Raw genomic sequence first — 25,032 nt, 5'->3', positions numbered from 1 at the left:
TAGATAGGATGAGATGAATTGAGATCTTTAGAATGCATTGATTGTCCTAGAGATCTATTTTCCCATCATTTAATTCTAGTGAACTTGACATCTCTTATGCACTTATTTCTAAATTTTATTATGTACTTGCATTTAATTAGGCAGTTAGTTGATTGCATAATTTCTATTTTATATTACATTTTTTAGTAATTCTTTTGTGATAAAACATAAAACTAAAAACAAGAACCTTTCTAAATATTCTTCTAGCTTTCTTCTTTGTATTGCTTTTTAAGAGCATGTGTGTTTTTGGAACTTGTACTTGTTTATGAGTTTCATATCCTATGTTTCTAAATATAAGATCCTTGCAAGAAGATGTTACTAAATTATGAATTCTTGTGCTTTAACTAGTGTTGGTGTTGAGCTTGAGTTGCATGTTGACTTTTTCCCATCAAGAAACTTAGGAGATAAATTATCTCTTAATCCAATCCCCACCTTGCCTACAATACCTAAAAACAACTTTTCTCATGATTCTCATAATCTAGATAACCCAACAATTCAATTGTCTGATAAAAAATTGAAGAAGCTAGATAAGAAATTGGAAGTCTTCCAATAATTTATGAGTACAAAACACTTGGTTAGAGAGGGTGTCCCACTTATTGAGAGTATATGGAGATTGATACATGGTAACTTGCATGGTGTGCATATTCTATGTAGCGTAACTCACATAGTCGATGAAAACACTATGACGATAGCTAGTTGTATAGAAGTGTTTAGATATACATCTCCTCAAAACAAAATATCAATGCATGTATTGATACCCATGATGATACCTTCCTATTCCTACATTCAGTTCTTCTATCATGTCCACTGTTGCACAAAAAGGTAATTCCATTCACATTAATTCTGGGGTTACATGTGGGAAACTCATTAATCAATATACTTTTGTCCCACCCTTTAATCTCCCTTTTGTTTCTCAAAATTTTCAATCTTTCACATCACACTATACCATTAAGCAATCCCCTCCACCTCTTACCTACCATAATATTCTACCACCTACCATTAATTCTACTCCACCTTCATATTCCACCCTTTCACAAAATATTTCAAATTTTGCTTCCTGTCATGAACCAATATTATAAAATGTGCCTTCATTGCAACAACAATTATCCAACATGAGACAAACTAAATGTCAATTAGCTCCCTTTCATCATATTGTGCATGCTGTTTGTTGTCATACACCATTTTAAAGACTCCAATCCCACAAAATATTGAGATACCATGTTTTGAGAAAATACAATGGTAATGGAGACACAAACACTCACATGTTATCTTTTATTGTTTCATGCAAGGATTTCATTCTTGAGGATTATCTTCTTGCAAAAATCTTTCCCTTTCGCAAGCTTCCCATCCTCCATCTCTTTTTTATTAGCTACTAACCCCCACCTAAAATACTTACTTAGCATGTGCATTTTCTTAATCCAAGATTTAACCCTTTTCTAAAATTCCTCACATATTCTCAACCTTAAAGGTCTTCTCTTTTTAGAAAGGAACCCTACATGTCTCCTCCTTCCAAAGTGCACCAAAGGAATTAAAAATTCATTTATTCCTTTTCATCCCCATCCCTTTGGAGTATGAGGAAAACCTTTCCTTTGTGGCTAGATCTCCTCCCACACTTCAAAGTACATGTCTCCCTCTCACCTCACCTCATGGTACCACTTGGTACCATCCGATGAAGTGAGGGATCACACTCAATCCTAACCCTTGATCTCATGATAAAATCTTGGCCCTTCATCTATTTTCACCTCTAAGTTATGTATCACATACTTAGCCATTTACATTCATCTCTCACTCCCTTTGTAATCAAGCACCATTATGTTACTAGATTTTTGAGTGAGAACACAATAAAATGAATAAAATGGGAAAATCCCACACAATGAGAAGTCTAACATAATATAACTTCATGGAATCTATGTTGGTTTGATTTCTCTTGCCTAAAATTGAATTTTGTTTGTTGTGTGCTTTTTTATTCTCATTGTATTGTCATTCATTTTAGCACAAATTTCACACACATAAGATATACACAAAAGAAATTATTTAATTTTAAATTTTATTTATATACTTGATATTGATTACAATATTTGGCTTCCATGATGTTGATAAAAATGAGAATTTATCCTAAAATTATTGACTTTCTATTATATGCTATCACATTTTATATTCTTCTCATCTCTTCTATCTTATATCTCACATATCACTTATTTTATATTATATAATTTCTCTTATTATTTAATTTTCTCAATCATTATTTGTAATTTGTAGAATACAAAGTTATCTTGATACATCATATAATCATATGGACATGTCTTATAGCTATTCTTGTTCACCATCCTTACTTTCTTTCAACCTACAAAGTCAAGGAGGTACCAAATAGTTACTAGATGTTGTTATTCTATTCTTTGTATTTTATGACAAGTTGGTCATTTGTGATACCATCTATTTAAGTTACAAGACATGATCCTAATAAAGAAAACCTATGCCAATAGGGTAACAATGTAAGGATTTTAAAAGTAAATGCATGTTTATGAATAAGTGTTAGAATGGTAGCCTCGCAAAAGCTAACTAAAAAAATGGTCATTTTTAGAGCTACATTTTATTACCAACATGTTTATTCACTAGAGATTTGATGTAAAAAATAAACAATTACATTTAAACAAATCTTAGATTTTACTTGAGATAAATAAGAAAAAAGTTGAGATTGTCCAAGCTTTTTCTGAACTTCAACATCTTGAATAAGAATAGTTAGAGATAAATTGTGCCTAGTTTGTAAGTTTACAAAAAACAAAAGCTTTAGAAGATGATAAGAGGAGGTTTTGGATAACTGAAAAATATATTTTGGAATTGTGACATATAGTGTTATCCCTCCATAAATAGTTGTGCCAATTTTCTCATAGTAGTGTCTCATGTGCACGATGGTGTCCACAAAGGCATAATTGTGTCATTTATGGAAAGGTATGCTAGTTTTCTAACTTGCTTCAATCCACCTTAGTTAGATCTTTTGATCGATTCAATAGTTCAAGATTCATACTATTCTTAGTTTATACATTCCAAGTGCATGAGAGAGATGGTGGCATGTGCAACAATAGACGGTTCAAGGTGCTTCTAATTAAAAAATTATAATTTTGATGTGGTTATGGAATCCTAAGAGGTGTGTGTTTTTTTGCATTTGTGCTCCTTCACCACTGTCTTGGTTCTCCTTTATTCTCATTTAATTATGTTCTTTCAAAAAAAATCTTCTCATTTTTTAGGTAAAATAATCTTCTCATTTTTTAGGTAAAATAATCTTCTCATTTTTTAGTTGTTGGGGGCCAAATTAGGGTTTTAGGTTGTGACATAGAAGGAATGTTTAGGAGAGAAAGAATATTTTGAATGTGAGGGATACTAATTCACATGGTTCTATGTCAAAGGATAGAATTGTGTGCTAGCATCTAAGATATGGAAACAACTAAGAGCAAGGACAAAGAGGTGCAAAAATGAAGTCGGTTGAGATTATGGGCACTTGGCATGGATTGAAGGGTGAAAGATTTCCAATTTTTTTCTAAAAACAATTTTAATTTTGCTTAAACAAGAAGATGCTAACAAAATGAGGTGAAAACATACAAAATAAGCAATTTTTTATGAAACTTTTTTTTCAAAATAGAAAATGAATAAATATTTATTTATATTTTGTAATAGGGAAACAAAAAAATTAAATATAACATATTTGTAATAGAATTGTTTTAGTAAAGATTTAAATATAATGTATAGTAGTTAATGGTTTTTTTTGAAAAACTTGTAAACTTAAATATTTAGAATGGAAAGATCGCTTGATTGATCACAAAACAAATATAGACATTGAAGAAAGAATACACAAATTATATCCAAAAGAATATAAAATATTCCCCAAAATATAAACGATTATAAATAAATATTTAATTAATGATTTCCTCTCTAATTATCACCAAAACATTAAATCCTTACATGTATCATTAGGAAAACAAGATAACCATGTGAATTGTCATACATATACTTAAAAACTATTTAATAAATTGCATATGTGTATGGAAATACGAAATTAGAAAGTTTTGTCTCTATCCACAAAAATTGTTTGTTCCGTATTTGCTATCAACACATTTCGTACTCCTAATTTAAAAACATTACAAAAAGAAATTATTTGACTAGTGGAGAGTTTTGATAAAGTCTTTAGGACTTTTTTTTTATTTTTATGTAAAATCTTTTTCATTATAGAAGAGAAATAAAAAATAAAAAATTCTCACGAAAAGAGCGGACAACATTAGATTTGGTATCTGTTACGTTTGGAAAGCTACGCGTAATTCAACCATAAAGGAAAATGGAGACACTTTTCATATATGCCAAAACAAGCGAATATATCCACCCATTCAAAACTTTCAAGTAATGAAAATTGAATTTGAAGGAGATGCATATTTAAAAAATTTCTTGGTGACAAAATTGGTATGTCTATACATTATAGGCATATGATAAAGAAATAAAAGTTTGCTTTTATTAAAAATAGATATTATGAATATGATAATTTATTGATTTAATTTAGAGTTAAGTTTTTAATTCATGTAATAGAATTTGAAAATTTGAGAATGATAGAAATAAAAGTATGTAATCAATTTTAATGGTTAATAGAATCCTGTTTATTGTTTTGATTATAATTTTTCATTTATAATGAAAATCAGAATTTCTTATATGTGTTGGAAGTATAACAATGAAATTTCATTTGGGTCACTTTTGAAATTTGGTGGATCAATCTCACACATTATAATTTCAATCTCAAGTGTTGTCGATCTAATTTTCTCCGCAAATTTGAATTGTGATATGGGAAATTGAACTAGCTAATTTTGGGGTATTGAAAGCTATGTCACCCTTGATTATAATGTTTTTTAGTGCATAAGGACTAGCGATATTAAAAAAATAGTTTGGGGAAGTAGAATTGAGAGGGTTCATGTTCTTCTCATTCATCCCCTTTGGAACTGGCTTTATGGGCAAGGGCAAGTGTGCAATGGCCTAGATTTGATGCAAGAATTAATCACTTTCAGTGCTCGAGATCCAATTGTTCCCAAGAATGGTCCTTGTAATTATATAGGATGTTCGATTTTTCAACTACCCACAGATTTTGCCTTGATTTTCATTCCCTCAACCAATTTGATAGGATTTTTCAACTGCTCCAATTTTGATGAAACAATAGTAGATCTTAGGGTTTTTTGACATTGCAAATGCGATGTCAACCTTTGTTTGAGCCCAAAGTGCATAGAAAAATCACTTCAAGTTGGATCCCTCTATCATGCAAATAGGAACTTGACATAAACGCTCTGATACCATGTAAGAGTTGATTATCAACCACAGGAGCCAAGAATCATCTGCAAGCAAAATACCTATCACACAAAAGAGATCAAACAAAGATTGTATGCTATATAACAACCAGATAATTCTGTAATATTACACAAACAATGATTGGAGATACAATTACAATGAATGAATCAATCCTTATAAAGGATGATTGAAACCCTAGGCGCAAACCCTAATGTTGAAATTAGGAGAACTAAACCAATGCAAAGTAGGAGATAAATTAAGCTCAACTACATCTAGAACTAATGCTAGAAAAGAAAACTCTAGATAATAAAAAACACCTAAATTTAGCTTAGGTGAAAAAGTAATTAAAGGACCTAATTAATAAATAATTAGATAAGTGTCCTAAAAATACTCCAACAAGTTTTGCCATCTTCCCACAATCTTTCAATCTTCTCCTTGGCTTCCTTTTGTATTAAATTATGAAGAAAAAGTTAGTCCCCTTGTCACCATGTTGCAACCAATTCACTTTGGCTCTGATTTTCATCCCTTGGATCCTTTTAGTTTGAATATTTCTCAAGGAGTCCTTAATAAGGGCTATATTATCATTTATCACTGCATTGCAAGGGTCCATTTGAAGTTGAGTTTTGTATTTAAGGAGATTGTCATTTAATTCATCCTCTAACCTTCTACCATCCTAATCTTTTTTCTTGCCAATAGTTGGGAAAAGAATCTTCCAACTTCTTATATTTTGGTTCCATTTACTAATAATAAAGGCATCAACCTTGTCCCATTTATTAAGTTGTCTTATCATATACACAACACACAATGTCTCATCATTTAGTAGTGCAATGTTGAGGAATAAGCTTTCATCCTTAATTGAGGTTCTTCTACTAGGGTTATTGATATCAATATTAGCTTGAATGGGGTGGTGATCAGAGAGTGTAGAGGGGGACACTCTAATACAATTACCCTTTCTATCTTTGTTAAAGTTGAAGTGCTCTTTGTTGACATAGAATATGTTCAATCTACAGTATATCTTTTTATTACCTTATTGGTAGTTGCACCAAAGTATACAAATAGAATTGTGGTCTTGTTTCTTGCCCTAAAGAGGATCAAATAGTTTTAGCTTATCTTTCATTATTGACTAGAAGTATTTTTCACTGCTATTCTATTCAAACTTTATGCCTCCCACTTTATCATCTTGATGCTCAATCATATTAAAATCACCACCGATGATCCACAAGATCTCTTCAAGATGGTATTAAATCCATTTCTACAAATAAATTCTTTCTCTATAATTGTTAGGAGCATACAATGCGTAGATCTCAAAATATAAGTCATTTTTCCTAATAGTTGCCCATGCAAATTTGTTGCAGGGGGATTATCCACTATTGGTGACATATTCAACCCATTTATTCCTTAATAAAATGACAACAACTCCTTTTCCTTTATCATGGTTAGTAGTGATTTGCATTGCATCTTTCCATATGTATTTAAGGTTCACATCAAGAGTGAATTTGGTAGCTTTAACTTCCTACGACATCACTACATCTTCGTGTTTATGCTGGGTGAGAAATATTCTAACAATGCACTTTCTGTATGGGGATTCAAGGCCCCTTACATTCCAAAAGGTATGGTTTAGATTCAAGCCAAATTACTTTGAAAAAATATCCATTGATTTCCTAAAGCCATCAAAGTATTTAGGCAATTGTTGTTTAGTATCTTTCCTTTTATGGATAGGAGAGACAAAGCATTTAGGCTGTCTCTTCTTTTATGTTTGACAAAAATAAATATGGCCATAGCCAATCAATATAATTTTATCCGGGTCATCACTTCTAAAGGAATAGGAGGGGGGGAGATTCTTACTTGGGACCTGCTCCCTTTTAGTGAGTTTATAATTAGTTTTCTCCTCCATTAATAATAGGAGGCTCCAAGGTATGAATTTCTTCCTTATCCAAACATCATTTGTCTTGGTTATTATTGAAGGGAATCAAGTCTTGGGAAGTAGATCTATTAAGAACCTCATTATCCATAATGGAATCATTAGATTGGTCTTCTCCTTTAGGATCTTTAGAGTAGCTTTCCTCATTATCTTTAGATTCAGACTCTTTTTCGTTCAAGGTATGGCTCTAAATATGATTAGTAGGGATCAAAGTTATAGGGCAGTTCTTTCATATATGGCCTTCTCTATGACATAAGCAACAAACATTTAGGCTTCCTAAAATGTCTATGTAGCAAGAGGTATCTCCATGGGCTAACATTTCAACAGACTTGGGAAGCTCTATACCTAGATTGAGAGAAAACAAAACCCTAGCATCCATATGGGGTAGGGTGATATGTGTAGTGTCTCACCCCAGAACTTTCCCAATGGAGTTAAGAATTTGTGGGATCAAAGCCCAAAATAATGGAGGTAGGTTTTTCATAGTGATCCACCTAGGGCTTGAGAGAGCCAAGATTTCATCATTAATGACATTGGGGGACCACTTCAAAGCCTTGAAATTGTCCAGTATTATCTATTGACAACTGCATTTTGCATCCTCGAATCTTTGAAAAAAATAAGAAATAATCCTCTTTGAATCATTATACAAAATGATAATTGAAACCCTATTTTCTTTGACCAAATATTCTTAAACCATTAATCCATAATTTTTTTGGTTGGGATTTTGTTAATATCCACGACAACAAGAAATATAACAATATTTTTTAATCTAGATTTTTTTCTTTAGATAACACATTTAACATCTTGACATTCATAATGATAGTAATTTTCAAAGAGGAGTAGTTGGCATGCTTACCTCTTCCTCTTCTTGGGTCTCCATTACCTTCTAACTCCTTAAACAATTTGGCTTCAAATTTAGTATACTTTGACACTGTCACCAATTTATCTACAAGATCCTCTATGAATGATTTAATTTCAATATTTTTTGGGGATATAGGGTTATTCGCTAATAAAGATGGGTTGCCATCCATCTTGTAAGAAATAATCAACTTGCCCTAATTGCATTGAAAGCAAACCAAAAATTGTACAAGAACAATGAATGCTGGAGGCAAAAATGAGGATAAATCACAATGGAAGGGTTCTTATAGGTTAGGATGCAAACCCGAGTGGATGAGGTTCAAATTGTCCTCCACAAACTCTACTACGAACCCTAGTTCCCACCTCCTCACACCAAAATTCTCAATACAAATCAATGCTGGACAGTAATTGCTAATTTTTGCACAAAAATACACCATTTATACACTAGTCATTACACTTGGGACAAAATAGAGAAAATGAACCCAAAACAAAGGGGAAAAAGGTTAAAGGTATGCATTATTTACCAATATTGACCTAAATATATAAAGAGTTAAGAATTAAATAATCAAGGGTGATTAAATGAGAAAAAACTTGCAGCTATATTAAAATGTAAATGAGAGGGAATTAGAGCGTACTTTATGTGATGTGTGTTTTGACTATTATGGAACTATGACAAAGACCTAAAATTTGAAGATTGATATTAGATATAATCCAAATTTCGTGATGAATTCAAGAATTGATAATTGGAGGGTCTAAGATGGGAGTATGCCCATGATCTAATCAAGTTGACATAGTTTTGTCTCAAGGTAGTGCATCTTTGTCTACTATAGAAATAGATCTTTGGTATATGGAGAAAGTGTTTGTTTGATATATTTTCGGTGTAAGAAAATTATATAGTACTTAAGAACACTTTAGGGATCTTGCTATGCAAGTGTTGAAGTGCCAAACTTCCTTAAAACCTAGTCATGCCCTTACGTTGATTAAATATTAAAAATAAATACGCTACAATAATGAATACTAATGTAAGTAGTGATAATAATTGTTACATATACGTTCACTAAATATTGTTGAAGCTTGATGCAAGCACATGAATGCATGTGTTTGATAGATGTATTTGTAGTGAGCTTTGAGAAAACATGTCAATTTATTTGTTTGCCAATTATTGTTAATGCCCAATACTAGTAGATTGGACTAATGACTAATTTTGCAAAAAGGAGAATGCTTTTCTAAAATTTTCAATACTTTTCATGATTGGTATCCAATGATGATGAAATTGTCCTAAGATGATATCTTTCTATACATGACTAAAGATTGCATAATTTGTACCTTTCGACATCCATATTGATAGATTATAATCAATCACGCATCACAAAGTGTGACTTGAAATATTGATACTAAAGAAATCATACATAGTTAAATCCGAAAACTATGCCTACTAAAATTATAATCAATTGATAACCTTTAACAAACAAGAATTTAAATTAAAAGAAATTAACTATATCTATAATCTACCTTAGTATTAAAGAAAATAGAATATAATGTTATTGAAAATAAAAAACTAATTTAAATTCTAATAATTTCTTATGAAAATGTATTAAAATAATAAATTTAAAACTAACAATAATTATAAATAAATAAAAATAATTAAATTCATATATCAAAAACATCGACAAAAAAACTTCAAGGATCTCTACCTACTCTTCATAAAAAACAAATCAACCTGGAATGTCTTTCCGAGCTACCTATAGGTCATTCAACATATCAATAATTAAAATGTTAAAATAATAAAAATAAAAATAAAAGAGTAGTTTGAAGTGTGCTCACCCACCCTTCAGCATAATTCTAACTTCCGTATGAAATATACCAACGCCGTATCACAATCTACCTCCATATGCGTATCTACGCTGTAGAAAAAGGCGTATATCAGTATATACTTATATTACAACAAGCGAGAGTTCACCTGGGTTGGGTTGGTCAGAAAATAACGCCAGAAATTAGAGCTTTTGTGTTTTCAGGCACTAGTCTTTGTTTGAAGCGGAGATTACTAAGCTCGGTGTCTGTGTTTTCGTCAATTCACTTCAAAATCTCCGTTTCTTTCTAGGCCTGTCATCGATCGAAGCGCTGACAGTGTATCCCGAGGACAATTTTTCTATATAAATACGCCCATAAACATTTTCTTCGCAGAACAGAGTACGAGCTATCAGCGTAATAACAAATTTGGATCGCGTCGTAGCCGTTTCTGAGCTTCTAAACGGTAAGCATAACGTAACATTCATGATCTCTTTTTTCCGCCCAAAAAAATGACAATTTCCGGTGAAAGACTGATTAGCCTTACATATGTCAGTGATCCGCCTGGAATGCGCCGTGTTTTGTTGAATCTATTTGCTATATTTATTTGAATGACACCACAGTTTGAAGAGAGTTTAGGAATTTTTGGTTAGGATGATTATTAATCATCGTTCTATTATTTGTTCTGAGAAAATTTTAGGTTATTTTAGATATTTGAGCTTTGGAAGGTTTTTACTTTATGAGATCTTGAAGGTCCGTCTTCCGAAATGTAAGGGGTCTTTTGGAAATGACTGCATTGTCGATGATATTTTAATCTGTTAATGGTTTATTGTGAAAATTTTTAGGCTATTTTCAGTAATTTGAGCTTTCGGAGTTTTTAATTGGAGGTTGTTTTCAGTAACATGAATTTTAGCTTGTTAATCTGAGAATATTTTCAGTTGTTTGAACTTTTGACTGTTTTTAATGAGGTCTTAAAAATTTGTGTTGAGAAACTTATCTGTCCTTTGCAATTACTTGCACTTAGGAGGTTTTTTATGCAACGGGCGGTTTTGTTTTGACAAAATTTAGGACTATTTTGACAAACATGAAGCCATTTTGTGCATTTTTAAGCTTTGGAGGGTTTGTGTGGGGTCTTTGCGGGTTCATTTGAGAAATTTAATACCCTGGGAAATTCCTGCATTGAGAAGAGCTTTTATGCTATGTATAGTCTGACTGCAGTAATTTGAGGTCGTATCTAAACTTTGAATTTAAGAGGGTTTAATTATTAGATCTTGTGAGTTTCTCTATAAATTTCAAACATTTAGAAATTTGAACATTGGAGGGCTTTTTATGAAGTCTTGAAGTTTTTTCTTTAGAAATTTGAATTCCTTTTGGAGATTCCTGGATTTTTGGACAAATTTGACGTTATTTTCAGAATTTTGACCGTTGAAGTGTCTTTTCTGAGGTCCTGGGATCATGCTGAAAAAATTGTGGTCCTTCTGCAAATGCCTTGATTTAGGAGGATCTTATGCTTTGTATGGCATTGCATTGACAAGCGTGAGATTATTTTGAGAATTTTAACTTTGGAGAGCTTATACAATGTGATGAAGGTTTGTCCTGAGAAATTTGAGATTATTTAGAGAAATTTAGACTGGGGAGATTTTTTTAAATGAATTATGGAATGTTCCTCTTTGAAATTTGATGTCCTTTTGCAAATTCCTCCAATTAGGAAGATAGAGATTTGCTTTTATATGTTTTGTTTGGAGAATTTTGAGGTTGTTCTGAGAATTTTGAGCTTGAAAGGATTTAGTAATGATGTGTTAAGTGTTGGTCTAAATAAATTTAAAGCTTATATGGATTTGCCTGCATTTAGGAATGTTTTTATGTGTTGTATGGCTCTAATTTGAGAAGTTTGAGTTTTTTGAGAAATCTGAAAGTTAGAATGTTCATTTAGGTGTTCTGAGTTTGGGCTTCTCTTGAGAAATGAAAGGTCTTTTTGGAAATGCCTACGTTTGGAAATGCTTTTAGGAACATTTTTATGCAGCAAGAGGGTTTTTTCACCTTACCTTATATATGTTGTTCAAATTTTATATCCCTCATTGTTTTGACCTGATGAGCAGGCGCAGGATTAAACTCAGCCTTTTCAATCTGCCTAAATTTAAGGAAAATTCTCATGCAGTGAATTTTGATCAGGAAAATTAGTTCATTCACATTGTTCAATTTTGTTTGAGAGCTATGAAGATATATTGATTTTTATTCATGTCTGCAGGATGGCTGTTGCAACAGTAAGAGCTGTACCTGTCGCTATATCATCTTACAATTCACAAAATTCAGTAAGCTTTGATGGCTTATCAAGTATCACATCTTCTTCATATCCAACAAGGAGGATTTTTACAAATGATATGACATTGACAAGCAAGATTTCTGTTAGAAAGTATAGGAGAAGTTGTTTGGTAGTAGCACAGGCTTCTCCTGTTTTGGATCCAATCTCCTCAACTTCAAAGAATTCAAATGATTCTTCAAAGAAATCAAGTAAGATTTTCTTCACAATATCTTCTGGATGTTTCCTGATTCATTTTGACATTCAAATTATGCAAAATTAGAGTTCACAACTAGAATTTTGTCGATCCCTCTTCCAATCTAATTGGGCTCCACCTAATTTAGTAAGGCAGACCTCCTTTGCCAGGTGTAAAGAGGCAGGACTATCAGTTGTCATCTCCTAGCATCATTGGTATCACCTGGCTTTTGGCAATTTGTTCATACCTTCCTACCGAAGAATCTGTAGCCAAACTTTGAACCCGGACATAAATGAGTATGGTTTTAGAAATTCAGATCTGAACCTCACCATATCAATATCAAAAAGTAGACCTTTTAAAAAATGGTTCAAACATGCATCTCTTTATGCATTTACTTTTATTGCTTTTTCCACTTTTGGCAAGGTTATTATAGAGGTCAGGTTTGGTCTATTTGTAGTCACCTTTTGCCCCATAGTGAATTGAAACTTTCCTCTTTCACATTTTTCAGATTTGAATGCATGTTTGCAATTTAGATTCCTCTAGAAAGGTTAGAGCTTCCTCCTTTGGCTTTGGAACTTTTCATGATAAGGTACAGTTCTGTGCTAAAATGAATTATTTAGGCATATTTTCATGGAAGACAATTTAATGACATCTAAGTCTAGGAAATTTTATTAGGGTATTTTAATTGATAATTTATGTTGTTGCCATATTTTTCTGAAATTAAAAAATACTTTGGTTGTAGCTTCAAAAAATGTGTTTGGATCATTATTTTAAGGTTAGAATTATAAGCAACTAATAAGGTAAATGCATGATAATTTACAATGGTTTAGAATTAGGAATTGACCTTTAAGCCAAAAACATTCTTATTTATAATGCAATTTTTGGTCCTCTTTTATGTCGCAGCTGAAGCAGCCTTGATTTTGATCCGTCATGGGGAGTCATTGTGGAATGAGAAAAATTTATTTACTGGGTGTGTGGATGTACCCCTGACACAAAAAGGAGTAGAAGAGGCTGTTGATGCTGGAAAAAGGATTAGCAACATTCCAGTTGATCTGATATTTACTTCTGCATTGGTTCGGGCTCAGATGACTGCTATGCTTGCAATGACTCAGCACCGCAGGAAAAAGGTTCTTTAGTCAAATCTTATCTTTATGTTTTTGTCAGCATTGATTGCTTGGTGGCTTCTCTGTATATGCAAGAGCAGGTGTTTAAATGGTTATAACTTGAGTTTGGTATCAATTCTCAGAAAATTTAAATTTTATTTCTAGCAAGAGTTAACAAATGCATAGATAGGAGTTTTATTCATTTGAGAAAAATGAGGGAGATTTTATTAGACAAATTGCATTTAGTAGGAGCCTTCCAAATTTCAAATTCTCCTTTTTGCTGGGGCCTTTAAATTCCTAAAAGGTTATTGTGGCTATTTCTGTTAACCAATTTTTAAGTCACTTCTCAGTAGTTGACTTCTGAGTTGCCGACATTTTGAGTAGCATTTTGAATGTTTAGAGCTATAGAGGCTGGTATCAAATCTGTGACCTTCGTTTAAAGCTAGCAAATTATGTGCTTACATGAGATTTACCTTACACCTGGTTTGGTGTCCGTTGTGCATCTTAAAATTTCTAGAATATTGTCAAGGGTTTCACCTTTTATTTAGAAAAGAAAAATGTGACAGAACTGAGAGTTTTTCATATTTACCTTCTGGTATTTAGAACTTGATGGAATAATTACAACTTATTCCTCCAAAAGTGAAGTTTTTTCCTGCTTGTTACTATTGTAATTACAGATTTTGTCTTTTTGGCCTCTAAATATATGATTAGGTTTTCACTTTAATATATACATTGCATTTTCCATTGTTTTACTCTTTATTATGTGTGGAGGTAAATTTTGCCCTGCCACTTCTGCTTATAACTATATTAATAGAGTTAATATTATTGTGAGTACTTTAACAAAAAGGCTGCCATAACTTTTATTCTTAAGAGTTCTTCAAATATGGTATTGCTTTTTTGTTGTTCTGGAAGGCAAGTTCATTTGAAATCTAAGACCCATTTTCAGGGATTTATTGAATGATTAAATGTGAGAACACTCACTTTTGAATCTGTGGCCACCTTACTGGCTACTAGTTATCATGAACGTTCATCAATTCGATCACTTGTGGTCTTCTCAAAAGCTAAACTTTAAACAGCAAGTACATCCCTCCGTAATCACCATTTGTTTTCAATTTGTCGGTCAATTGTCATGATAGATTCCAACTTGAGTATCATCTCAAAGCAGTGTGTTTATTGTTTTAGAAATAGTGATTGTACGAGTAGTATTAATTTAAAGGGTCCTTCAATGAAATAGAGAATATAATACTAGATTCATGTCTTTGGAGGCTGTTGTGAATGACTGTACCAGGAAGGCTGAGGCATTTAGGATGGTGTTCCAGTTTTTAAATTCAAATTTATTGATGTGGTGTCCATAGCACATCTATAATATGAGTGATTAGATTTGGATGTCAAAACTTATATCATGACTTTTTAAACAGGACTAAAGATTGAAGATGAATTCCATGTGATGCAGGTGCCAATAATAATACATAATGAGAGTGAGCAGGCCAAGGCATGGAGCAGGATATTCAGTGAAGATACTCAAAAACAGTCTATTCCAGTCATAACAGCTTGGCAACTCAATGAGCGCATGTAAAAGCTTATTGCATCTTACATGCTTACAATTCTGGGGTCTTAATTATAGTTTCTAATTGTGTATGCTATATAAGTTTATAACCATTACTTATGCTATTGCCATAAATGTTTACTGCAATGCAGGTATGGAGAATTGCAAGGACTGAATAAACAAGAAACAGCTGATAGATATGGGAAGGAAAAAGTCCACGAATGGCGTCGCAGTTATGATATTCCTCCTCCAAATGGTGAAAGCCTTGAAATGTGTGCAGAACGTGCTGTTGCCTATTTTAAGGAACAGGTGTGATAAATTCTTATAAATCCTATATGTTGCTTTATTTGTCATTGACTGTATTGTAGTGGTGAGTAGATATGTCATGATAGGGTTGTTTCGTAGACTTCAACATTCTGTATCATTGCTATACACAAAACAAGTAACTTGCACACATCTATCTTATATGGATCTCATATGTTCCTAGAGGTATCAAATCCATATAAGCAATGATCTTTGCTTGTTTACTTTTAGCATAATGAATAATTAAAGCTGTTATAATACACACATGTATCTGATGTTATACAGCAAAGTTTTCATATACTTTTCCCTGTGCTACTTTTTCGGGAAGATTTTGATTTATATGCCAGCTGTATGTGTTATGGTAGTATTCTATTTATTATTTATTATTCCTATCAGCAGTTACATAATGTTGTTTGTCCATCGACCTGCCTCCACCTAAATTCCAAGTTGATATGGGTTGTAGATACTTGAATACGCCTTTTGGCTCAAAATTTTTTGTTATTGGCAATTTTTCTCTATTGGACCTTGCTTCCATGTCATACCACAAATAACAGATTGAACGGAAAAATTAGATCATGATAACTTTTTACCTATAAAATTCAAATTTTATGCCTTTTGTAGTCAATTTCTTTTTTCTCTGGATACAATAGGTAATACAGACATTTTAATCTGGATATTCATAGGTAATAGGAATTTTAACTTTTACACATGCTTGACAGATTGAGCCTCAACTTCGGGGTGGGAAAAATGTGTTAATTGCAGCTCATGGAAATTCTCTGCGGTCTATAATAATGTATCTGGACAAGCTGACATCCCAGGAGGTAAATTGATAGTTTAACATGCCTGTGCACTGCAGCTTTGAGGCAACAAATTCCTTAGCAATTTCTTTTTTACTTTGTTTTGTTTTGGCTGTTGGAATTGATTGGCAGTATTGCTTTGTCACAGGTTATAAGCCTTGAACTATCGACTGGAATCCCCATGCTTTACATTGTTAAGGAAGGCAAATTTATTAGACGGGGAAGTCCTATTGCACCTTCAGAGGCAGGAGTTTATGCATTTACTAGGGTATGATATGCATCTATCTATAAATGGGTTGTATTCTATTGGTCCGTATTCTGTTATTTTCTGTCTTAAATTTGTGACTGAATAATGATGAAGAATACACTCAAGGCAGCCAAAAATTTGATCTGGCTTTATATTACTTGTATTTCATCAAATATAGAATTATTGTTGAATTGGATTTTTTAATCTCGTAAGAAATTTAATGCAATGCTAACTGGTATTGTGCAGAATTTGGCTCTCTACAGGCAAAAGCTGGATAATATGGTACACTGATGTTTTGAACAGGTCATACAGAAGAGCAGTCATTTTAAACATTGTTGGCAAACAGGGCAGAATTTATAGGACTAAAAAAATTTGCCCATGAATTTGGTTTCATCAGAGACCTTTGGTATTAGATTTTACATGTTATCTTTTTCTTTGTAGCCTGTAGGTATTATGGATTTTCATCTTTATACATTCTTTAGAAGCAATCCACTAATAAAGCATGTTCAACCTAAATATATGATTAGAACTATTTGTTCACAAGAGCGAACAACAAATCCTTTGTCATTATTATCATAAGCATAAAAGTAGATGGAGCAAGTCAAAAGTTCTACTAGGTTTCCTGGATTTCAGCATTATTTTGAGTGGGTATTGTAAGTTACACTACAATACTAGATGTACTGTCATTTGAGGCAGGGTGCCAGGTCTGAGTTGGACAAATATTGTATATTAAGAGAACTGTGTATCCATTGAATGCACTGGTATGACTCAAAGCAATACTTGAGAATCTGAGATTATATTGCAGATTGGCATTTATGCTTTTGATTAGAGTAAGATAAATGTTTCAAACATATAGGAAGATTGGCATATTGGAACTTGCCCATCACTTAAGCACAGGCTTTGCAGAGGATTGCCATATAAAAATGTTAATACCATTATAAACCTGCATTAGATAAGTGAACATACAAGAGTATATGTGTGACTTTTAATTTAAATACATTAAGGTTAAAATAAGTGAACATGCAAGAGTACATGTAGATTTTTAATTTCTATGAGTTGATTTTCATTCCTTGGAAGCTCTGTAGATCATATTCTCTTTCATTCTCCATAGCCCTTTTAGCGCATAGATCAAGTGGCACTAGATAATTTTATTAGTATAAATAAATACCCAGAAGGCATACCAGTTTCATTCGAAAAAGAATGAAATAAAACACTGAATACTAGAAACTAACAGGAGATTAGAATCCTGTTTGTAGCATCCCATTTTCTTTCTCCAGGGTTTTCATAAATTCGACCAGAAATTTTGGATACAATTTCCTACAGTAAAGAAGAGCTTACAATTCTGTTTCTATGAGTTTTTGTTGTCTTCTATTGATTTCCCAAGTTTTGTAGCTTCCTTGAAAAGTTGAACCAAAGTTTACATCAACTCATAAGCCTATCATTCTCCTGTCCTATATTTCTGTGTTTTGCAAGTTACTAGGTACCAAGCTTCTGATTCTTGATAGGCCACTGGATGAAAATGATGATTTTGTGTAGTTTACAAATTATTACTTTAGCTCTACTCATGGTTAGAACTATTCTTTGAACCCAGAGTCTATAATATGATATCTAATATGAATTATTTGGTTAATTGAATATGTTATAGATTTGGCACGGATAGGAGAGCAAATGGTTTTTGGAACTTATTTAATGTCCTTCAAACCAATTTGGGTTGTATCATTGAAGATGGTAATTGTTGCTGTTATTGCTTTCCTTGCCTTCAATGTCCTTTTAAGCCTTCAGCAGTGTCAGCTTGTAAAATGTCATGCATTGTGAAATCCTCTTCGTTCTTCTGGCTCTTCCATCGGTAGTGTCTGTAAAATTTCATCCCGGAAATTGTCATTCCTTTTGAAATCTTCCTTTCATCCCGTTACGAGTCTGCGCAAGTACCGTCTAAAAAACGTAGTAGCCATTTATAAACATAGAAATGAGTTGTACACTTTTTATATCTATGTTTGATGTTATTATTGTTGGTGATTACTATTGGGTTCAAACTAGATATTTTCGCCTTAAAAAAGGATTTTTATTTATTTCTAGCTGTCCATGCCAGCTGGTGTGCTCATTTCAACTACTTTTAATGTACTTAAAAGGCCAAATTCGTCTGTGGCACAATCACTCAAATTTCATTGAATGCAACTAATTTTGTTGTTACTGTTATCCTCTATGAGTAAAGTTGTCATTGCCATCCTTGTTTAATTTTTCTTTTAACTTTTCAACGTCCGTTTGTGAAATGCCATTCTGGGAATAATCATTGAACATGCAATTTGCTGCTTCTTTTATGACTTTTCCCGAGTAATATGGAAGAAAACAAATCATTGTGAATAAAGATGGTAGTCAATCATGAACAAATGAGTGCAGACGAATCAAGAATATATAAATTACAACTATATGTTAAGATTATAGTAAAATGTTTAGGTCACGAAATCATGCCTTAGTTTAGAGATTAAGTATAGTTCGCAAATGGCTACACAAATGAAAGGTACATCGAACGCCAAAAAAGGAAACGCCTGGCTAATTCACAAAGTTCAAAATTTGTAAACCTAAACATAAATAGAAGCATAACCAAGTAGCAGAAATTGTAACACCTCGAGTGTAAAACAAACTAAGGCTTGCACTAAAAGACAACTAATGGCTTTGTACGGTTCACTCAAATACAATCTTTAAACCAAAAAAGTTGCATCATACAATCTATAAAACTAAAAAGTTAAATCATTAAGCTATCACTTTCGTAGGGAGGTGTAGCCCCACCCTATTGAGACACCTCACTTCGCACATGCAGCCCCACCCATTTGAAACATAATCTATACATTAGGAAAGCTCAAATCAAGTTACTATCTTGCTAGAGACGCAATCACACTAATCGAGGAGCTACAAATCATTTCAAGGAAGATTCATTCATTGAGAAAGTTTTTTAGAATTTGAGTGCATAACAATCGACAAACCGAAGTAGAATAACATCATCTCCTTCCGACAACTCTTGTATGGTAACCTTGATTGTGAAACGGGCAATTAGTTTCTCGAAGATGTGTACACTACACTATTAAAGGACGTCGCTTCTTGCATGGTCCATACCATTGTGTAATTGTTGCCATTGTGTGGTGGCTTATTAGAAAGAGAATCGATGGCCTCTCCCCTGTTTTAGAGATGACCAACTAATACCAACATATAGTTTAGGTGTGTTGGCTCTAAGCACCCTCACTTTAAGTGAAAAGGGAGTGACAATTCCAATAACAAGCACACCATGTCTTTCCCAACTCTTTATGACAACCTCAATGTGAAATAGGCAACTTCTCCTTTTGTGAGCCATTCTAGTGAGCAATCATAGTCTTGTGTGGTGGCTTATTAGAAAGAGAGTCAAAGACCTACTTATTGTAAGAGATGTGGACTACAAGTGACACCAACAAATAATTTAGATGTGTTAGTTCTAAGCAACCTTACTTTAGGAGCATAGCTATTCACAATCCCAAGTAGAAACACATCACCTCCTTCCAACAACTCTTGTATGAAAATCTTGAATTTGAATTGGGCAATCATTCTCTCCAAGATATGCACACTACACTATTAAAAGATTACATTCTTCCATGACCCCTACCATCGTACGATTGTGACCATTGTGTAGTGGTTTACAAGTTGAAAATAAGTTTTTGTATGGTTTAAATCAATCTCCTAGAACGTGGTATCAAATTTTAATGTCTCTATGGTGAATTTGGGATTTTTGGGATCAAAATCTAGTCATTGTCTATTATAAGAGTGATAGTGATTGCATTCTCACTATTGCTCTATATGTTGATGCTATTCTTTATGGAATTGTAAGAGTTTGATTTTTGATATGAAGTCTCATCTCTCAACTTAGATTAAAATGGAAATTTTAAGGGTGGCTAAGGTACATTTTGGTGAAGATTAGAAGAGACAAAGCTAGCAAAAATCTTTGGTTGGGTCAAAGTAATGCTAGAGAGATTCAACATGGTAGTTTGTAGACTTCTTGATTGTTCATATTTTGCAAGGGACAAAGTTATTTGTGGAGGATTATACAAAATATTCTACTAAGATGGATAAAGTGACTAGAGTACCTTATGTGAGCGTCGTTAAAAATTTGATGTATGCTATGGTTTGTATTAGGTTAGACATTGTCCAAGCAATGGAAGTTTTGAATCGTTTTATAGCTAATCTTGGATGGGTACATTGAGATGTAGTTAAGAGAGTGTTTAAAAATTTGTAGAGTACTTCTAAGTTTCCCTATGTTTTCATGGTTATATTATAGGACCTCAAAATTTAGTTTGTATTCATGGATATGTGGACTTAGATTGGGTAGTTGACATTGATAGTAGAAGATCCACTAATGGATATTTGTTCACGATGTTTGGTGGTGCAATTAGTTGGATGAATAAACAACAATATGTAGGCGCTTTGTCCATAATACAAGAAGAGTACATGGTAGCTACTCATGCTTGTAAGGATGCTATTTGGCTTAACCATTTGTGTTTAGATGTTGGGCTTGATGAAGAGTTGATTACTATCTATTGTGATAGTTAGAGTGCTATATGTTTGGTGAAGAATCCTATCTTCCATGATAGAATGAAGCATATTGATGTTCGATTTCATTTTGTCCATGACATGATGGAAGATAGAAATGTGAAATTGGAGAGAGTGGACACTTTGACAAATGTTGTACATTCCTTGACAAAGCATGTGAACTTAGAGAAGTGTAGATGGTGTTTCAATTTTATGGGCCTTAGTGCCCCTAATAGTCAATTTCTTGTAGGCCAACTATTGCAAGTCCTAACATTGATTCAATTGTTTAATTATTTATTTTAGCCTATATTTTATCTTCATCTAATAATGTCATTTTGTGGGACCTACTTTAGTGAGGTGGTAACCTACATGACATATGACTAGGATCACACACATCCTAAATTGAAGGATATAGGAGTCCCACTTTGTGGACCCCATTATGTAGCTAAATAGGTGGTGGGTTCATGCAAGAAGTTGAGTCCCTATCAAGGTGAAGTATTGGTCTTAGAAAAAAAGTCAATAGAAAAGGGTACCTATTTTGTAAATATTGGATACCCATTTTGCATCAAGGTCTCGAGGCTAAAATTTAAATTTAGCAACTATTTTTGTTTGGGATCTCGACAAAAATGGGTACTCATTATTTAGATCAACGGTACCTGTTACTAATTTTTTTTTTTTTTAACTTTGAAAATTCAATTTTAGTAGAGCGAGTGACAGGTAATGACAAAGAGTAATGGATACCTGATTTTTTGTCACCATCACACCCCTACCACATCCTCCCACCAACTTCATCAATCAACTACACATCCATATACACTTCAAAACCACTTTTAGTGTATTTTTGGCTTCAAATGAATATAGGTTCAGATATTGTGATTTTTATATGTATTTTTTGCTTTAAATGAATGAGGGTTTAGATATAAGATTTTTTACATGTAATTTCATTTGTCAAAATAGTCAAATTATGTGTCATTTTCATTAAAAATACCTCTCCTTGACACTATCAACTATTCTTGAAGCAACATTCATATAACTTTAAAAACAATTCTCCTAAATCTTGATGAAAAAAATTGACAGCGAAAACATGTTGATTAACATTAAAATGATGATACATGTGTGCCATAAAAAGATCATGTACAGGACATAATAAAATCCTAAGACTTTTTTGTTTGATTCTAACATGATTTGTGACATGAAATTGCATTTTTAGCATTAGTGTTAACATCGGAATGAACAAACATCATTTCAAGAAAATCTTTATTGTATCTTAAAATCACTTCAACATTAATGTAAGGAATAATAGGTTAAGGTTTGTGCCAATCAATTATTTTTAGGCTAGTAACATACATTTGCTTAAGAAAATAATCCCCCCTCTAAAAAACTTGTCAACTATCTTTAACTTATGAGCACCAACATTATTTATTTCATTAATCCATGTCATGATCAATGGCATCCAAATAATGTCAGCTTCATCATAATTTATTAGTCTTTATGGTATATATAAATATTTACTTATGTGATGTATATGAGTTTTTCATAGTTTATTAAATTGAATAGTAGATATTGGAAGTGTTGTGTTGATTTAGTTTGCATTGTCATTAGATATATCATGCTTCACAAAGAAAGAAAAATATATTAGAATTACACAATATAGCATCCGACAAGAGATACTAGGAGTACTATAGAAACCAAAAACATATTTAAGTTAAATTCACAACTTTTTTAGAAGCTCTTCTTTAGTTACTTATGTGTTAGTGATACACACCAACTTATGTCCTTTGGCACACAACTAATGAAGAGAATGAATTGAGGAAGCAAATACCAAAATAGGACAAGAGATACAAGTGAAATTAGAATATGCAACCAAAATAGGGCAATAGATATATAGAAGTTACATTGAAATCAATGTGTACCTAATTCTACAAGTCACAATGAAAACAATGTGAACATAATCCTAATAAGTCTATTAAAAGACTTCTTCATAATAGCTCAATTATATTATGTTATTAACATCTATTTGACACATTAGTTACCTACACTCAAGATATTGGGTTCATTGGTAGAATCTAAATAAGAGTTTAACAATAATAATAACTTCTATAGTAAGTTCTTAGTCCAAAATTTATTTTATTTATTTTTATTTTAATAAAATAATATCAATCCTTATAAATTAAGTCTAATAAGATAGATAAAACAGTGTGATATTAAATCATGTTGGTGTGTCTTTTGACTTGTCAATAGGTAAAGCAAAGACATGTATATGTAAACTCACCAAACCCTACATAAAGAATGTGTCAATAAAACACATGTATGGGAAGAAAATGATATTTGGAAAGAAGATATTAATACAAAAATGAAAAATCTAAATTTATTTTATAATCAAAAGAGAAAATACCAAGGGAATTATGTCGTATAGGATTGGATTGATTCACCAAAGAATAACTTGGACCTAAATTTTTATATAGATTAATTAATTAATAAAATAACTCAATAAACACATAAAATAATTTGAAAAGTAGAGTTGAGGGCCAAATATCTAAATATTGATATATTATATGCTAAAGAAATATATGAAATTCAAATAAAGAATTGAATTAGATGTAGGAATGATGTAGATGAATATGTCTATTGTTGCACTAGAATTTTCTTATGGCAATACTATAAACAAAATTCTCTCTATACTTTTTCTTAAAATTAAAATAGCGAGTCAACAAAGTAGATTTAAATATGAATTATTAGTCATCTTCAATAATATACCTAAATGCACATATAATAAATTGTCATATCATCCACAACCTAAATATAAGAGTTTTAGCAACATAATATGCACCCTTCAATCAGTTACATCCATTAGATGCAATAAATTGGAAGAGAGGAAAAATAAATATATGAAGTTAAGATAAGTGTGAAAATTATGTAACATAGTAATTGTAATTTTAATGTATGAAGTGTAAACATAATGAGAGTACTTTTATTGATAAATGGATATCCCATACAAAGATTGGATGTTTTTTAGTCCAATAAATCTAAAAGTTTGAAGTCACTTATGTTAAATTGCTCCATCTAGTTATGTTGTGTATTTAATATTGTACGCTAGAAAGAGTGGAACCTACAAAACGAAGGTGAGCACATCAAGCATACCAATGAAACATTATATTAGAGAATTCAATAAGAAAAAAACATGTTAATCAATCAAAAACTCTAAAAGCATCTCATTGTTCTCTATCTCCAAGGATCCTTCAAATCAAGGTGGCTCTCAGCTTGGAAGAGCACTTGATCTCTAAGATGACTACCCAAAGAATGAGGGATAGTTTGATAAAAGACCTAAATGCTATGCCACTAAGATCTTAGTGAATGATTTTTATATGAAACTACATAATGATACGTTGCAAGGATGATGATATTGATATGAAGTTAAATTAGCATGAAAATGAAACTAACATGATGCATTACTAACATGATATGCAAAACATGATAAATCTATGCTATGATGATACTAAAATGATCTAAATTCTAAGAGATGACAAATTGAAGTTCTTTGATAACTTGCACAAGAAAATCAACTATAGCTTAGATGCAATAACTTGGTATCTATCCTTGATATGAAGAAATGAGCTCTATTTGTAGAAGAATTGGTGAATTGGAGGGTTAATATTGAGTAATCTTAACAAGTGTTAGGATTGAATGATCTTCAATCATTGTGATATTTTCAACCTAATCCTAGGTTGACAAGTGTCACCATGAGGAGGCTCGAGAGGAGATGTAAGAGGCATTAAATGCTCGAGGAGACATGGTGGTTACCTTCAAAGGTAAGGTTACGGTTGAGTTATTGGATAATGCTTTTACCCAAAGGATAAACTCTTGTGCAAGGGTTAAAGAGATAACCATGGTCAAAACAATGAATTCTTCAAGAGACCCATGGGTTAGATAAGGGTTAAGTTAGAGAGAAAGTCTCTAACCAAGGGTTGAGGTTGAGTCAACCATTAATGGTTATTGAAGACTTTGGAGGTTAACTTGTTGGAGACACAAAGCCTTTAATGGTTTATGAAGATTTTGGAGGCTTTGAGAAGT

The 25,032-nt window shown here is 32.3% G+C and overlaps 1 protein-coding gene across 1 annotated transcript; it reads left to right on the top strand.

The window, feature by feature from the left end:
- The first annotated feature begins 10,079 nt into the window (after nt 1-10,079).
- On the top strand, nt 10,080-17,214 carry LOC131036039 (2,3-bisphosphoglycerate-dependent phosphoglycerate mutase 1). Its single transcript, XM_057967839.2, has 8 exons — nt 10,080-10,385; nt 12,168-12,430; nt 13,318-13,541; nt 14,971-15,089; nt 15,216-15,372; nt 16,086-16,187; nt 16,312-16,431; nt 16,657-17,214. Exons 2-8 carry the CDS (start codon nt 12,169-12,171, stop codon nt 16,699-16,701), a joined length of 1,029 nt encoding a protein of 342 aa, XP_057823822.2. The 5' UTR covers nt 10,080-10,385; nt 12,168; the 3' UTR covers nt 16,702-17,214.
- The last annotated feature ends 7,818 nt before the right edge of the window (nt 17,215-25,032 follow it).

The sequence above is a fragment of the Cryptomeria japonica genome, chromosome 10, assembly GCF_030272615.1.
Source record: "Cryptomeria japonica chromosome 10, Sugi_1.0, whole genome shotgun sequence".
NCBI lineage: Eukaryota > Viridiplantae > Streptophyta > Pinopsida > Cupressales > Cupressaceae > Cryptomeria > Cryptomeria japonica.
Note: the sequence above shows the minus strand (reverse complement) of the source record. Positions and strands in the feature narration are given on the sequence as shown.

Coding starts and splice junctions, on each gene's coding strand:
- LOC131036039 (XM_057967839.2), top strand. CDS start 12,169: ATGGCTGTTGCAACAGTAAGAGCTGTACCTGTCGCTATATCATCTTAC. Junction 12,431..13,317: donor TGATTCTTCAAAGAAATCAA/GTAAGATTTTCT, acceptor TTTATGTCGCAG/CTGAAGCAGCCTTGATTTTG. Junction 15,373..16,085: donor TTGCCTATTTTAAGGAACAG/GTGTGATAAATT, acceptor CATGCTTGACAG/ATTGAGCCTCAACTTCGGGG.